This window comes from Acanthisitta chloris, unplaced genomic scaffold, assembly GCF_000695815.1.
Source record: "Acanthisitta chloris isolate BGI_N310 unplaced genomic scaffold, ASM69581v1 scaffold19225, whole genome shotgun sequence".
Classification (NCBI taxonomy): domain Eukaryota; kingdom Metazoa; phylum Chordata; class Aves; order Passeriformes; family Acanthisittidae; genus Acanthisitta; species Acanthisitta chloris.
In genome coordinates this window covers 26,564-43,806 of record NW_008673732.1, presented here as the reverse complement: position 1 = coordinate 43,806, position 17,243 = coordinate 26,564, and the positions used below count along the sequence as shown (strand labels likewise).

The 17,243-nt window shown below is 40.2% G+C and overlaps 1 protein-coding gene across 1 annotated transcript in view; it reads right to left on the bottom strand.

Annotated features, from left to right (window-relative positions):
• Window positions 1–5,516: 5,516 nt before the first annotated feature.
• Window positions 5,517–17,243, bottom strand: part of LOC103802575 (interphotoreceptor matrix proteoglycan 2-like) — a gene marked incomplete at its 5' end in the record, with an annotated part of 34,546 nt that continues 22,819 nt past the window's right edge. The window contains 8 exons of the mRNA XM_009075060.1: window positions 5,517–5,837; window positions 6,707–6,786; window positions 7,657–7,855; window positions 8,042–8,230; window positions 11,168–11,378; window positions 12,559–12,778; window positions 13,653–15,292; window positions 15,725–16,040. Of these exons, the coding sequence (XP_009073308.1) occupies window positions 5,825–5,837; window positions 6,707–6,786; window positions 7,657–7,855; window positions 8,042–8,230; window positions 11,168–11,378; window positions 12,559–12,778; window positions 13,653–15,292; window positions 15,725–16,040 (2,868 nt within the window). The remainder of the gene's footprint in view (window positions 5,838–6,706; window positions 6,787–7,656; window positions 7,856–8,041; window positions 8,231–11,167; window positions 11,379–12,558; window positions 12,779–13,652; window positions 15,293–15,724; window positions 16,041–17,243) is intronic.

Genomic DNA, 17,243 nt, shown 5'->3' with positions numbered 1-17,243 from the left:
CCTTTTTTCTTGGCAGATAAGTGCAAAGCTCTTTTGCACTGTTCTCTGTGAAAAAATGTCAGTGGTGTCATGTGGTATGCTGAGAGATTGACCCAAAACACTTACCATCAGCCTTCCTCTTAAGTCACATGCCCACTGATTTTGCTTTGTGTTAACTTGGTGTTTTCAGCATTGCATTAGACATACCATGTCCCATCAGAAGATATGTGCATAATGCAAAAGGTTAGAGTCTCCTTGTAAGGTCAATCTCTGTGTGTATTAGGCTCCCAGTCACATTACCTGCCTAACTTGAGAGAATATTTCAGTGTGGAATTAGTTGGGTTGAAGTTTTTTAAGCAGATACACATGAGTTGACAGTATAAATGCTGCAGTGGTGGGGGGGAAGAGCAAGGCAGAGCTCCATGGAGTTCTCCAAGAGTTCTGTAGAACCATACTGCCTTTCCACCATGGCTGTGGGTTCCCATCCATGCCTAAGGGGAGCAGGTAGAAAGCAAACCCTAAAAATAAGTGTGGGAAGGAGGGTTTATTTGGCAGTGGATGTTTTCATTTGATTTTACCATCAAAACTTCCAGTAATAACAAAAGTTTTAAAAAAAAAAAAAAAGAGCATAAAAAGCTGTGCAGCAGTCTCTGGTTTACTGGAGAACTGTATAAGGCATTTTTGTGGATCAAAACCTTCTGGTCTTCCCATCTGAAACTAGGGACAGGAACAACAGCCACTCCCTTACAGAGCAGATGACGGGAACTGAACAGTGAACTGCAGCCAGCAGTTACCTGTAGTTCATGCTAGAAGACTCAAGCCCTGCACTGCTGCTGGAAGTGCTTTGCATCTCCCTCCCTTTCCAGGATGAGAGATCATATAATCACTGTGTAATCCTCTTTAGGTGGAGCTGAGTGAATTTTCTTGTAGTTGTCTCCCATGAATAGATGGAAAACTTTCACTCTTGGGATTGCTTGTAGGCTCACCTCCCAAAATCTACCTCTTCACTTGACCTCTTTTATCCAGCCACACGCCTGCATTACTGCATAAAGTTTTGATATATAGCTGTATCCATCGTTGTTCCCGTTTTCATTTCTGTTCAAGCTACGTCAGCCTTTCCAGAAAGGCATAGTTTCCCCATCTGGAAATCAGCTGTGGAGATGCAATCACAACTCCAGTTAACACTAAGTCTTATCTGTGTTTAATAGGAAATATTTGAATGGCGTTTAAACCTCCAATGATTCAAGGCAGAGAGTATTTTTTGCTGATTTTGTTGTATAAATGAGAGCTGGGGGTGAGGTGGTGTCCCTTTATAAAAGGTCAGGCTTTAAGTGTAGTTTACTTGAACTTACTTATTTAGTACAGAAACATAGTCCTTAGATGTGCTGATGGTAGAATTGATATTTTTAAAATGTAATAAATTGGCATATAGTCCTTAGATGTGCTGATGGTAGAACGGATTTTTTTTAAATGTAATAAATTGGCACGTGTCCCACAGAATTCCAGTACTGAGGGTATTTCTCATCCTGAAACAAGAAAGAGTTGAAATTTGGTTTTGTGTTTAATTGGAAACACAGGAAAACTAAAAGCACAGGTTTGGAGGTGGTGTTCAGCTGAGTTCTTCTGAACAGCTGTAGCACCTCAGGCAAGATCTCATTTTTGTCCTGTAACCTGCTGTTAAGCAGAGCTGCCTGCCACGACTGTGTTTCCTACTACTCAGTGTGGTGGGTGACCCAGCAAGCAGGGTGAGAAGCAGCAAGGGCAAAAGTCCAAGAGGATAGGAACTCCACTAAAATTCCTGGGGATCATTAATAATCTGGAGTAGGAGAGCCAATTAGTGTTGAATATGGCAAAACCAAAAACTTTCCCACTTGGACTGACAAATGAAAAAAATTCCTGGCCCAGAAATAGCTTTGGATTTTTCAAATTTTTTTTTGAGTTGAGAAGCAAAAGCAAATGGATGGGTGTTATGTAGAACATAATGCATCGGCTTCCAAAGTGGATCAAATAATGGAAAGATAAGATAGAAATGCTGCTGGTGTTACAGTACACTTCAAGTAAACAAGGTGCATGAAAGTCCTGTGTGCTTTCTACTAATATTTAAACAGTAACAATGCCCTGATACATTTCCTATGCTGTACAAAGTCAGTCTGTGTCTGTCCTACAGTGCTTAGGGATAGACAGATAAATTGGTATTGGTGAATATGTGTGCTTGGTGTTTTTATAGGATTAGATGGCTGTCCCTGTGCTGGAGCTCTGGCACTTGAGCATGCCTGCTGTCCACAGACTTTATGTGGAAGAGTGCAGAGTCCCCTCACGCTCCTTCTGCAGTTGTCCACAAGGGTCAATTCGTGATGAGAAACTTGAGTGAAAGTCTTGATTGTTAAAGGCTTTTTCCATGTTAACATTTAAGCTGTACGTTCTTAAAAATCTAGAAAGTTTATTCATGCTTCCTTGTTTTGGAGGAGATAGCTGAAACTACAAATTTCTCCTATCTCTGAGGTTCTGAAGAAATCTGTTTTCCAGAACCAAACTGTTACCTAGCAGCACATGAAGCTCACATTCTGGAGCTTAACAGAGTACATACTCAATATCTTTGAGGTTTTTGCTGGGCAAGGCTCTGTACTTTGCTAGAAAGCTACCAAAAAAAGACAAGCACACATTTTGTTAAAGCTGTTTGTCTTGCAGCTCTGAACACTTGGTTTCCATTTGAATTTCCAGACATAGTAAAATTCTACCACTGTGGACTGGTGCTTTGAGGTGAAAAAGGGAAGGCATTGAGAGACCCCAGAAATAGTGTAGGCAGAATTTAAACCTAGTGGTTTTTGCAGTCCGTGGCACTGTGGTCCAACATGGGTTGCTGTATGTTTGAGATCCTCTGTTAAAGGGGCAGCTGCTAGTGTTCTGGAGGGCCTCATTTTATTCTGTTTCAAGCCTTGTTGGGGGAGGCACAAATGCTGAAAGACCTATAAGTGTTTAGTAAACAATTATTGCCTTTCTCCATGCTCTTAAATTAACCCAAGTCATTCAAACCTGTACTTTTTAATTTTAGCAAGTGAAAAACTGCATGTTAACTGATAACAGACTGGTGGATTTGTACATAGAGATGGTTTGGTGGTGGGTTTTGTTTGGTGGTTTTTGTATTTTTTGGTTAGGATATTTAGAGTTTTTTATCTCTGTCTTGTATGGGGAAAGTGTCAAAGTCAGTTAGTCACTCATGAAGTCCTTAGTGTGTTGCAAGATGCATCACCAAACAGTTCAGATGAAAAGGTTTGAAGCAGAGGGAATTGGTTTTGTTTTTAAGACTTCAAGATGACCTAAGTAACAACATGTTTTGGCTCTTTGATTAGAGATGAAACATCTTGAAAATGGGCAAAGAGTTTAACTGAAAGCAAAGCACTCAAGTATGTGCTTTCCAGCATGAATTTTCAGTCTATAGCTTGGCAAGTGTTAATGAACTACATCTAGCACTTTTGTAAGCAAAAGAGTTTAACAGCTTTGCCAACTCTGTTTAAAAACAAAACAACAAACTTTCTGATCCTACATGCACCAATGGTCATGGCTAAGATGCCTTTTCCATGTCAAACTCATAGACTCTACATGAATTTTATAGAAAAAATATTTTGGAAATAACTTTTTATTGCAGTGAAAAGATACCATCATGTTCATACACACACACACAAAGAAAATATCACTGTATATGCACCGAAATGCCTCATACTCAGTGTAACCAAGCCTCTTTTCAGCTTGTGCACAGCAGATACTATAGAATACCTTTAAAACGTGCCTGATCTCAGGTGCCATTCACTGCTGCACTTAGCAGGACCAGCACTAAAGCTCCCAGGGCTGGCAGCCCAGCTGCAGAGAAACAAGTCACAAGCTGATGTCTACCCTGAGCCCAGTACTTCTCTACATTGCACAGTTAGGGTGATCACAGGCCCTGGTGTTACAGGATGGCTCAGCTGTGCTGCTGCAGGGGCAGGAGGAGTGGGCTGTGCCTCAGAAACTCTGGACCAGCTGCTCTGACAGCACTTGGGTCACACAGTTAGATGGGGCCTCTGTCTCAACATCTGGTCACAACAGTGTTCAGCAGCACCATATTACTTCCCGCTGTCTGGCTTTATTTTGGCTTACAGTGGTTTATATAAGCATTTCTTTGAGAGATGTGTGGCTCTGATATCCATCCCCTGCCACTCAAGGCAAGAAGGTACTACACAAGTGATCCAGGGAGGTTTGCCAGAACACGTAGAAGAATTGCATTGAAATATGCAGTTGTTTAGCCTAGCTGCCTATAGATAATTAAGTAATTCTCACTAGAGCTTAACTCTACAAAGCATCAAGTGGCTGTTGGCACATGTGGGCCGAGAACTACTGATGTAGAAATAACAAATAACTTGGCCTTTTTTGCTAGCATAAGCTAATGAGATTGTAATTTGCACCCTAACCCTGACAGCTGTGTTAATGCCTTTAACAAGAGATGTTAGGTGACTGAACAGAGCCCCAACACACCTTAACATGTAGTCAGAACTCTCTTCATAACTTGCAGATTAAACTTTGTGTCTGCACATCTCAATTCAGCTATTTTAAAATGCTTCAGGCCAGCTTCTTCTGTTTAAGGTTTTCTATGCTGACTTCCACTAAACTAAGAATAATCTCACTTTTCCCCTTCCCCACAGGAAAGTGCTGCCATCTACCAAATATGCGTGCACTTAAGTACCACAGCCTGATTTTGAAAGGGAGCTCATGGCAGGCTACTGCCCAGTTCAGTAAAGAAAATTCAAATATTAGTTGGCTGAATTCAACACTGAATTAACACTAAATATAATATATATAAAAGAATGGGCACAAATGCCACTGCAGTATTTCATCATTAAAACTAGTCATCTCTCTATCTCAACAATTAATTCCATTGTGAAAATAAGCTGGTAAGGAAACACACAACAAATAAATAATGCATATTAACTTAAAAAATAAGAAACAAATCGTCTACATACAAAAAGGTCAATGTTAGTCACTTAGTCTTCACAGAACATTTGGATGATAGAAGCCCTTCTGTGCCCCAGCTTGTGTGTCTGCCAGAAATAGCTGGAGAACCAACCATCCTGGCTTTAAAAAACACTGTCCTGTACTGCAAAAGTACTGCCTTGCCTTGCCAAGGCTCTCCATGGGGTCACTGACAGGCAGAGGTGATGCCCATTGCTGGGGAGAGCCTTCAGGAGGCTGCAGGCTCAGTGCTGTCCTCCACTTCACTAATGCCAGGTGCCAAAATGTACATCAGGCATCTGATTACAGAAGAACAATTTTTCCAGTGAGGTTATGTTTGTGTTGATAATGGGAATGCTTAAAAAAAAAAAGTTTACATAATCCTAGCACAATAGTTCACCCCTACAACTCATTCCCTTGCAAATGAAGTATTTATTTCCATTAGTGTTTTATACCCATGAAATCACCACTGAAGCCTCCAGTGAGGGGATAAATGCCAGGCAGGAATTTTCGATGTGCATTTTATTTTGTTTGTGCATGTATCTTCTCATACCTGAGGAGATTTTTTTTTTTGCATTTGTATACAAACTTTCACTGTCCGTTTCAGAGTTAAAGAAAAATGAACTTTCATAACCTCTGCCACTTAAGATCACCTCTTAAAAATGTCACTTTACACAGAAAAGCCAGAAGTAATTGAGATAAACAGACATCTGTACATTTTAGCCATTCATTTAGAAAACATCTGTATCCATCCATGCAATGTTGAGACTATAAGTAACTTCGCAGTTACATCTGAGCCCATTGCTGTGGCAACAAGGTAGTCTTTATCTCCCACGTGCATTCTATCAATTTCTTTTTTTCCTTAAAGCAGCTTCCTGAAATGAAAAACAGAGAAGCAATGATTAAGTTAGTCTCTTTCAAACACTGGATTCAAGGCTTACATAAGGCAGCCCTTACTACTTTCCAGCTGTGGAAAATTTAGACAATGATCTTTTTCAGGATGAAAAAATGAACATAAAAAAATGTGAACTGCTGTTTTTTTCAATTAAAAAAAATTACAATTGAAGATCTGGGAACACAAGTTGGGTTTTTTGCTACTGTAGCTATTTTTAATAGGATCCCAAGGAATTCTACTACAGTATCTTTCTAACTCAGCAAGCTGTGACTTGCTTCTTGCTATGGCAGTAGTACAGTTCATGAGAGTGTGTATGCTAATAATTAGTTCCTTGACAACCTTCTTCATGCTTAGCTTTCAGCAAAGAACACAGCTCAGAATGATTGTTTGGAGTTGTAAACTTTCTATGATGGTAGTTTTCTACCATGCTAGACAGGATCATACTAGTTACCTGTTCAGTCTTGGTTAGTTGCCAAGTCTTGAGAACTCAAGATAACTAACATGCTTTTAAAACTTCTATTTTAAGTAGAGCACTAGCAATGGGAACTACACCAGAAGAGTTAAGAAGGTTCTATCTGTGTTCTCTAGGATCTAAATTGATGTCAGAGTTCTGACACCCATTAACTTTGGGATTCCTGTTCACTGTCTTAACGTATTTTCTCAAGTTATCTACTTTTAACACTTATTATTAAGTATTTTAAAAGGGTTGAATCTATTAAAAAATAATTTTGAAATCTTAGCCTCTAGTGTCCCAGCATTTCTAGGCCCTTAAAAAATACAGTAATGTAGTAAAGGCCACAGGAGAAAACATCAAAGGAGTTAATTATCCAGACAAGACATTTCACTCACATTTGATGCTGCCTAACAAACTCTGCAAATTGACGGTCTTTAGCGTAGAGCTCTATAATTCGGATTCTGTCTTGAATTTCCTAGAATACAAGAAACAGAATTGTAAGTACATAATAGAAATTAGAATACTACTGAAATTACTGATTTGTAGGTTTTGGAAAGTAAAACTGTGCATTGCTATTTCAAGGAGTAGAGCTTGAAAATGGGCACTCTGATACTAAAATTTTTCTTCATGCTTTTTTTTTTTATGTGAAGCACTTAATTTGAATTCAGTAAAACTTCACTTTTAAATCCAAACCCAGGTTTGGACAGTGTGCCTTTTCAACAAGCTTTAACAAAACCATTTATCTCTCACAGATACTCTGCCTACCAGTCCAGCTACATGCTGGATTCACACCTCTCACAGTTGCTTAAGGATTTGTGGTTAGTTCTAGGATGTAAATCCCTTCTCTTTAGTCTTCTAGAGTAAACCTGGGATATTGATTCCAGGAAGAAAGGAGAAGGCTGTGATCTTACTTGCAGGTTATAGAAAGACCTAAACTTTAAAAGCCATTTAAAAAAAACCTCTGAAAAGGCCTGGATGCACCAGGTTTTTACTATGTAACTACTCTTACTTAAGATAGTTGGCATTAAAAGGTAAAAGTTGTGTCGAGCAATACATCAAACCTCCCCAACTCCCCTGAAGTTACTTAAACTGTCATCTCCTTTATCATGTGAAATTCATTACATGTCAAAACAAACCCATACCTTTTCTCTACACCTAAAAGCAATCAGGGAAAGAAAACCTTTCTGTCTTCTCTTAAATAGTTGCAGCAGCCATAGTTGCAACCTCTTTATCTAGAGCATAGACACTGGGGAAAGATTGGGCCCACCTCTGTGATGAGAAGTGTGGAATAAACTTATTGTTTACATGATCTTTCCCATGCCACTATGAAAACAAGGTCATTTACCTCCTTAGTAAGCTCACTGTTTTCATAAATGTGCCTGATCTCTTCACTGCTGTAGTCTGTGGATGTCTCTGCACTGGTAGAACTGTAGGACGTTAGCTGAGGATATCTCCGGTAATAATGGCTGTAGCCAGTCGTATCACTTTCATACATGGGGTTGTATTTAACTGCATTCTCAATGGACGAGAGGCTGTCACCCTGCCTGGGGGAGCAATAAACAAACTGTGAGCTTCTCTGCAGCCTGAAAGGGCAGCAGATAGACTAAGGAAGCCTGGCATTTGGAGGTGCCTGTACATCCTGTTGCTTTGTCAACTGGGTGATATAAGACTTAGGACAATTATCCTTATTGTAGCAGATATGTTTTAAAATAGTAGATGGTGTCACTTACCCCTGTGAATCCCCCGTGTCACTCTTCGTGTACTGGTCTCGAAGGGTCCTGGCCAAGAAGAAGATGACAGCAGATGCCACAAGAAGGAATCCTGCCACAGAAGCAATTGCAATACCCACAACCAGTGGCTCAGACACATATTCTTCACAGTGTTCCCCTCTGTACCACCAGTTCTCTCCCACACGACACCTGCCACAAAGAAACACAGGGAAATTAAACACCAGCAAAAGCTTTAGTTAACGTATTTAACTTCCTGTTCTGACATGCCTTCAGTTAAGCCACCTCAGTGAATTCCTTTGCATTGTTCAGTCACCAATTTTCATTTATGATGATGATGATGAACATTCTTTTTGATATAGAATCATTTAACAGTTTGGGTTGAAAGGGACATTTAAGGGTCATCTAGTCAAACCCCCCTGCACTGAGCTGGGGCATCTTCAGCTAGATCAGGTTGCTCAGAGCCCTGTCCAATCCAGGGATGTGACATCTACTCCCTCTCCAGGCAACCTGTTCTAGCATTTCACCACCCTCATTGTAAAAAATTTCTTCCCTCTCTCTAGCCCGAATCTACCCTCTTTTAGTTTGAAACCATTACCCCCTGTCCTGTCACAATAGCCCTTGCAAAAAGTTTGTCCTCATCTTTCCAATACACCTCCTTTAAGCATCAAAAGTCTACAATTGGGTCTCTCAGGAGGCTTCTCTTCTCCAAGCTGAACTACCCCAGTTACTGAATTAAATGAAGATAGGTAAAATAGTTAAATGTTAATGCATTTGTGATAGAAAAAGCCTGTGTTTTTTGCAATTTAGATTATACTGTGATGTGTTAAACTGGAAGGTGTTTAGACCAAGTAAAAAGTCCTCTTGTGATTGATCCTTACACATGATATAGCAAACGCTGTAAAGGTAGAAAGCAGTTGTCTTCATCATCTTGTAATACATATACAAATGAAGGTGTATTAACCAAGCAGAATGTTACTAGTGTAGTGAATTCCACAATGGTTAGTTAAATAGATACATCAAATAAATTACTAGAAAGAGAAAAAATATTACTATTGCATGAGGTTCAATCAGGTGAAGTGCTGGTCCTGCACTTGGGACACAACAACCCCATGCAGTGCTACAGGCTGGGGGAGGAGTGGCTAGAGTGTTGTTCATCAGAAAGGGACTTGGGAGTGCTGGTGGACAGGGGCTCAATATGAGCCAACAGTGTGCACAGGTGGCCAAGAAGGCCAATGGTATCAAGAATAGTGTGGCCAGCAGGACTAAGGAAGTGATCATCCCCCTGTACTCAGCATTGATGAGTGCATACCTTGAGTATTTTGTTCAGTTCTGGGCCCTCACTTTAAAAAAGGACATTGAGGTGCTGAAGCAAGTCCAGTGAAGGGCAACGAGGCTCATAAAAGGTCTGGAAAACATATTGTATAAGGAACAGCTGAGGGAATTTGGTTTGTTTAGCCTTGGGAAGAGGTGGTTCAGAGGTGAGCTCATCGCTCTTTCCAACTACCTAAAAGGGGTGGGTAGAGAGGTGAGGGATGGTCTCTTCTGCCATGCCTGCAATGAGAGGACTAGTGGGAATGGCCATAAACTGAGGCAGGGGAGATTCAGATTAGATATTAGAAAAAAGTTTCACTGTTAGGGTGGTCAGGCATTGGAACAGGTTGCCCAGGGAGGTGGTGGAGTCACTATCCTTGAAGTGTTTAAGAGTTGTCTGGATCTTACGCTGGAAGATATGGTTTAGGGGTTACAGTGGAGTGACAGGATAACAGTTGGACTTGATGATCTTAAAGGCCTCTTTCAACCTTGATGGTTCTATGAAAGAAGTGTGTATCAAAGATTGCATCTTTGGAATGGCTACCCAAACCAGTATTCAGTATTGCTGTTTTACTGTGGTTTTGAACATGAGAACTTTAATGTTAATGATGACTTTAAATATAGCAGTAAAATTAATATATTTGCATTACATGCATTTTAGAGTTCTTGCTATAAAAAATCATGGGATTGTAAGGTATTATGACCACTCACAGCAATGGACCTTATTAATAAGAAACATCAGTAAACTGAGTCTTCTAATGTAATTATCTGAAATAGTTTCTGAAAATAGTAAGCAATATTTCATTTTTTTTCAAAAAGTTCTTAATAAATAGCAGCCAGAGCATGCCTGAATTCAGATACTTTCCTGCTTCTAATTAACACTATTATACAAATATTATTCAATTTATAATACATCTGTGATACCCATTTTTATGGTTTTTAAAACATTTTCCTTTCTTCTGTTAGCTGCTAGTACTCTAAGATTGACTTTAGAGATGTTCTAGGTAAAGTTTAAAAAGAAAATCACAGGAAATAAGAAAAATAATAGCTACTAGTAGTAATACTCCGCAATAATTCTCTTAACTTTTGTTCATAGGTATAGTTGCTTTTAAAAACAGACAGTTACATTGTTTGAAAAGTAAAAAATCAAGTGCAGTGTCAGGGGCAGCATCAATTTGTCTGTATCTTGTACTAAGTCTTTTCCATTACCTGCAAAATACAGCAATCCTGTTCAGCTACAGGATCTGTACTGTATCTTTTATTTAAGCAAAAATTTGAAATATGGGGCCTGCGCATTCATTCTTTTATGAACCACACGTGGTTTTTCCCAAATGTCCAATGATTTACTTTTATGACTTTTTCTTAACCAAAAGCATTATATTTAATATATTTATGCTCTAACAATAAGCCTTTCAGGTATGAATTTCTGTCATGGACTTAACTCTCATGTGTTATATGACATTATCTAATACTTCGCTACTTGAGAAAACCTCTGGAGATAAATTCTATCCCCAAAGTTCAATGAAAGTGATTTGAACAACTGTGTGTGACTCCATTACAACCATTTTTCCTAGCTAAGTTCCTTATGTTTCTATTCTATTAATTTGTTCCTGTCTCATTTCTGATATATACATAGGAGAAGTCACATTAATATTGGGACTTGCTCTCAGCACCATAACATGAATGCTATTCACTGTCTACTCACTTGTTATGTATTATACAGAATTTTTGACAAGTCTTGTAAAATGCTACAACAGAGGAGGCAATAAGAGGTTTTCATACAAGAAGCACAACTCCAAACAGCAGGTGACCTACCTACAGATGGCTCCGTGCCCAGGGCTTATGTCACACTTTCCATCATTCAGGCAAAAGTTTGGCTGCAGATCACAAATGCTGTTGCATGGCAGCCCATCGATGCTTAGGTAGCCAGGATTGCAGACACACTCAGCTTCTCCACTCCAGCGATTTACTAAGCATTCAGAGAATTCATTGCAGGCCTGGAATTTGCAGGGATCTGCTTGATCACCTGACAATAGACAGAGCAGAAAAAATTCATGATAGAGGAAAATCTTAGGCGAAGAGCTGGTTGTCTGCTGCCATTTTCTCTAATGATGTCTTGGTTAATCCACAAAAATCCAGTGTGTGTCTCTCCTGAGTAACAAAAGGTTCTGCTAAGGCAAACAAGCACTAGTAGGTATTCCTCTGTCTGCACAGAGCATGCCACTGGCATGGCTAAGGCTACCCAGCAAACCAATTTAAAAAGCAAGTATGAAGTGTTCTTTTTCTTACTGGAATGTGCAGTATCTCATATGTTCTCAGTCTGCTGGAACTATATTTTGCAAACGATAAAAACACAGCTGATCTCCAGTATTTCTTGTTATAGAAAACCTAGGCAGCATATAGGGAAGGGCAGTGAGACTTTCTGCACTCACCTCCTCCTGTGTCCTTTTTGTCTGCAAGCTTGTAGCATTTGAGATATCTCGCTTGTGCCAAGCTTAAGAGGCTAGCAAACAGTTAATCAATAGCAGAAGATTTGTCATGCTAATTAGACTATCTTTATAAGAGAACTGTCTGAGAAGAACAGTTACCATTCGCCAACAGGTCAGCACTCTTTATTTATCTCTAACCTTAAAACAGGAAGTGTTTCTGAGTTGTTTATATGGTAAACTACTGGGTAACTTGGACAGGGAAAAAGCTTTCTCCCTGTATTCAAGGACTGAACCAAGAGGGCCTGTAACTTTTTAGTGCAACCAAGACCTTACCACAAGGATGAGGCAGCAGCTGTTACCTGTGCAGATGCCCACCTGGAAGCTAAACTGGCTCCCATAAACCTATGGGAGTAACCACATGGAATAAGTTCAAACCACACATGAAACTAAGCACAAGAGAGAGGGGCACCATGGTTCTCCCTGACCACCCTGCTCCCTCACTCCTCAGGCAAATCACAGTGGCATTATATAGAGTATTACATGAGTGAACTTGTCCCCATAATTCTATATGAACCCCATACAGTTTGCTCTGTCTGGGTCCCACTTTGATTTTCATCTCTTAAATCTCATAACAGATTTTTATTTGTTTCCTTGTTTGAACTCTTTGAAAGACTGTCTTTCTAAAGTCCAGCCTGTGAAAAGCAGTGGGCAGGCTCTAAGCTGCTGGGATCCTTAGTACATAAAGCAGAAATTGTTCTAAATCCCTGACATCCTTACCAGATTCCACATCCAAGGAGTATTTATCAATGGCCAGGTTCATGGTGTGATATGCAGTGTTGCAGAAGTCTTCCAGGATCATGTACACAGCGTTGGTGACATTCCGAGGCACAGGTTTGGCAAATTTCATTCGACTGTTCACCACAATGCTGCCATTTCTGAAGTTCAGGATTTCCAGATTCTGGAATCCTGTCAGATTTGACTGAAGGTAGGGCACCAGCTGCAACACAGGGCATGTGTCAGAAAAGCTGAATCTTTGAATCTCTCTCTACTCAAGCCAGTTGCAGTGTTACTGCATCAGACAATAGGAGTCTGAATGATTTCATAAAAATCCCACAGTGAAGACCCAGTAGAGGTCTGTGCTGGCAGCCGGCCAGGAGCCCAAGTACTTCAGGCAGTTCTTAAGAGTGTAAGAGTTTGCAGACAGTTTAGAAAAATCTACGATTCAGAAATACATTTCTCAGAACATACTTCATGCTCTCCCTTGATCTACGCACCAGGCATACTTGCCATTTCACAGTTTTTCGTTCAAGGATGTCCCTCTTCCTTCTCTCTGCTGCCTTCATCTCCCACAACACAAGGTTCATTTCAGTCAGAGGAAGGGAATTTTCCAATTAAAATTTGGTAGTTGTTGCTGTATAACTCCTCTGAGGCTTTGCTAGTCACCAGCCAGGTTAGGAACAGCTTAGTTCCCTAAGCTACCTCCTACCCAGGATGGATTGAATGTGTTGCAGAAAAGGTACCTCATCACAGCCCCAATTTATTCACATCTTGCTCCCTTTCTCCCACAGCGCTCTGGAAGCAAGTAAGGGGAACATGGTAGTGACTTCAGCTACATTGCTACATTTATTGACACCAGCCGGGCAGCTGACCCATAGTGAAAAGAAGTTCTGCTTCAGAGAGACTGTTGACTGAATGAAAGACAAACAGTACCCCACCACCCATTTCCAGACAGAATTTTCCCATGGAGAGACACAAATAATATCTGTAAACACCAGTTCTGGGTTGCTCTCTACAAGAGAGATGACTAAATATCATTAGCAACAATCTTTATCTGTCTGATACTGGACGTTTAGCATAGAAGTGATTCTTACCAGTTCCAAGAATCGCTGCTCCAATGCTTTGTACTCAGGGGAGTTCTTATTAAACAAGTCCTCTGAAAACATCATGTTGGTAACCCGAAGACTGAAAAACACAACTAGAGCTCTGGATGGGACAGTGCTACTATAGTGAGTTTCATGTGTGGCCCAAGCCACACTGGCCATCTCCGTGGACCGGACATGAGTCGTTAGCTCCACGGGACTTTCAGTCATTCTCCTTCCCTCCTCAGTCTGCTCAGGAAAAAAGCGGACAGTGCTTACATGATCCAGGTCTACTGAAACATCCGGGACTCTTGTCATTTCATCTTCCAGCTTTGTTGAGGTAGCCACAGACAATGATGTCGTGGATCCCAGAGGGGGGAGATGGGATGGAAGCTCAATGGCACCTGTTGTTACACTCACTGTTTCATAACTCATAACAGTGCTGAAGCTCATGGAAACAGGAGTTGAAGCTGGCATTGCTGCTTCCACTGTCTGATCTAAAGAGGTTTCAAGTGCTCTGTCAGTAGGCCAAACATCAGTTGGTTTCTTTACTGCTGATTCAGCAGTCTCTTGGCTTGCCAATGATGAATCTAGGGTTTCCTGCTCTTCTGCAGAAGCATCAGGCTTTACCACAGAAGGCTCTACAGTCAGAATAGTTTCTGAAGAGCTTATGTCCAAGTGTCCTATTGTAGCAGCTTCCAATGCATCTAGCTGCTTCACTGTGAATAGATCTTCTACTATGGTCCCATCTTCATCTTGGTGTTCAACTGCTTCAGGAATTATATTCTCATCTACAATTGACTCTTCAGGTTGCTCCATACCAACAGTCCCTGTAGATGTAAGGAGACTATCTTCCACAGACAGATCTGTATACTGTGGTGAGACAGGGGCCTCTCCAGTTGGCATGTCTACAGAGGAATGATCCACTGCAGGCTCCAAAACCAAGGATGGTTTAATGGAAGAAGAATCATACATGCCCAGTGTTTCTGTCTGTGTAGATGGTTCCACAGATGATGGTTCTTCTGTCTGTAACAGAGGTACTTGCGGACTTGTAGTCTCTGGAAAGACAAATATTTCAGACTCATCAAGGAAATCTTTTATACTGACCATACCTTCATTCTCATCTCTGGAAGGATCATAATCTAATTTATTCCCAGAGTTAAGAATATAGTCTAAGATCATGCCTTCAGGAATATCCTCAGTTTTGATTAACAAAGACTCATTGTCATCTTCAAGCCAGCTATCAGGACCAGGGTAGAAAACTGGTTCCAGTGTTGCTTCTTCCCAAGGCCAAATACTTGATTCCATTTCTTTTCCTGAACCATCAAAAGCTGAACCAGACCCATCATCATATATAACTCTATCTCCAAAAATTATATCAGTTTCGTCTTCCATAGGGGGTACTTCTAAGGGAAAAGGAATTTCTTCCACAGATTCTGCACTGTCACTGCCCTCAAGACTACCTTGAGTTACTTCTTCCTTCTCAGCAGAAACTGTTTCTTTAATATCAGCCTCTATGACTGATGAAGAGGCCACTGTTGGTGCAGAAAGCAGAGGAACTGCATAATCATCTGTAGATGGAGATTCTTCAGGCACAAGGTGAGAAGGACTTGAAGGCAAAAGGTCTTCAGATAGTCCAGTATCTTCAAACACTAAAAATAAATTTCCAGTTAGTTGTTTATGATAAAAAGTGTCAAATTACATTAATTCTATTAACTTTAGATCTGTATTCCACGTTTCCCATGATATATCCTGGCCTTTGTATGTCAAAGTCAGAAGGACCCCTGTTGACTTCTCCCACTTTCCATTCAGATATTCTGTGGGCCAAGTCAAGACATTAAAAATTATTTTGATGCAATTAAATAAGTATAATTTCCTGAAGGGATAAACAGGAATTATAAGCTATTACAAGCATTTTACCTTGGTATACTGTTCTCATGCTCACAGGAAAAGTTAAAAACTAGCAGATAAAGCTATCCAAGTCTTAGACCTTTCTGAAAAGGCATTTTGGTGAACTCTAATTTGGTGAGTATCAGGAAATGCTGGCATCCGAATTTAAGTTTCAGTCAATGACATTAACTTACCATCTAAAGAAGTGGGGGCTGAAAGCCATTCCAGAGAGTCCACAGAATCATGCACTAATGCTGGTGCAGTGGCCAAATGATCCTCATCCTCTAAATTCAGCCCATCAGGCAAAGAAGTCATGTCAACCTCTGAGAAAAGTGGAGCTTCAGGTGCCAAACCAGCCTCAAAGTCCATGGTTTCTGGTCTTGGCTGGATTTCATTGTCACTGGACTGTTCAATATCTAAAGTGGAATCTGGTTTGGTGTAATCAAAAGGCAAGGCATTGCTGACTGTTGATTCATCTGCTGAAGGACGTTCAGCTAAAAAGGTGCTGTCCTGGAACATAAACCCACTATTAATATTTCACTGTTACAGGGGAAACATTGATTGTCTGTGTTGGGCTGAACACGCAGAGGGTGTTAGCAGCAGGCAGCTCAAAATCTCATACTACTGCCTCTGTGAGAGGGCAGTGCACAGCAGCAGGAGAGGCTAAACTGGGAGGATTGGTAAATATAGACCCTTTGTTAATCTTGTGCAATATACATGTAAAATGCACACTCCTGTGGCATAAATGCCATGTCCAGTCATGTCCATTAAAAAGGGAAAGGAGCCATTCAGATTGATTGGAGTGCAGCATCACTTACAGTATTAAGAGATGTACCATCTATACCCACCCCATCTCCTTTCCTTTACTGAAAATGTGAATCTGTCCATTTCTAATTAAATCAAAGGCAGACAGTACTTCCTGCCTTTCTAAAGCATGAATAGGTTTAACAGCCATTATTCATTAGCTACACAATCAATACAGTAATTATAATATTGAAGTTACTATGATACATAAAACAGTGTAGAAACTGAACTTGAATGCCCAGTGACCATTTATTGATTTCTTTCAGTTTGTGGGTATGAGAACTCAGGAGGGAAACAAAGACCATAAGGTATAAAAGAGTATTTAGAACCTGCAATAAATTTAGTCTCAAAGGCTAGATGTCTATGCAGAAAAAAAGTCTGTCAGCAGTGATGTAAACAACAAAGAGCACACAGAATGAATTTGTGAAGTGTTTGAAATATGGAAAAAATAATTTGTTTTTACATCTCCAGTTCCCACACTGTTTACTTACTAGTCCACACCCAAGTCTTTATTTGGTTTACAGTTAAAGTAGTTACCATATTTTGTCTTTGAATGTTAATCTGCTACCATGGTGTCTGATGAGGTAATTATATTGGGAAAAGCCAATAAAGAGTTCAGGTTATTTGGTCAAGGCTACAGAAGCAAGACCACAGCCTAAAACTCAAGAATTACTGCTTCACACAGATACCTTTTCCCACATATCCATGCTATTCAGTAGTCTGATATGAACCAAAATAACCTGTGGGGTATGAAAAACTGCCAAGCAATTTCAAGAAGCAGCAAATTACTAAGAACTAACCAACTGCTGATGGTGATGAGTCAAAGTTAAGCAGGCAGTGGACACAGGTTTCCATAAAATGTATTACAGTTCAAGACCATTTTAACCATTTCTGTGGCTTACCATTCCT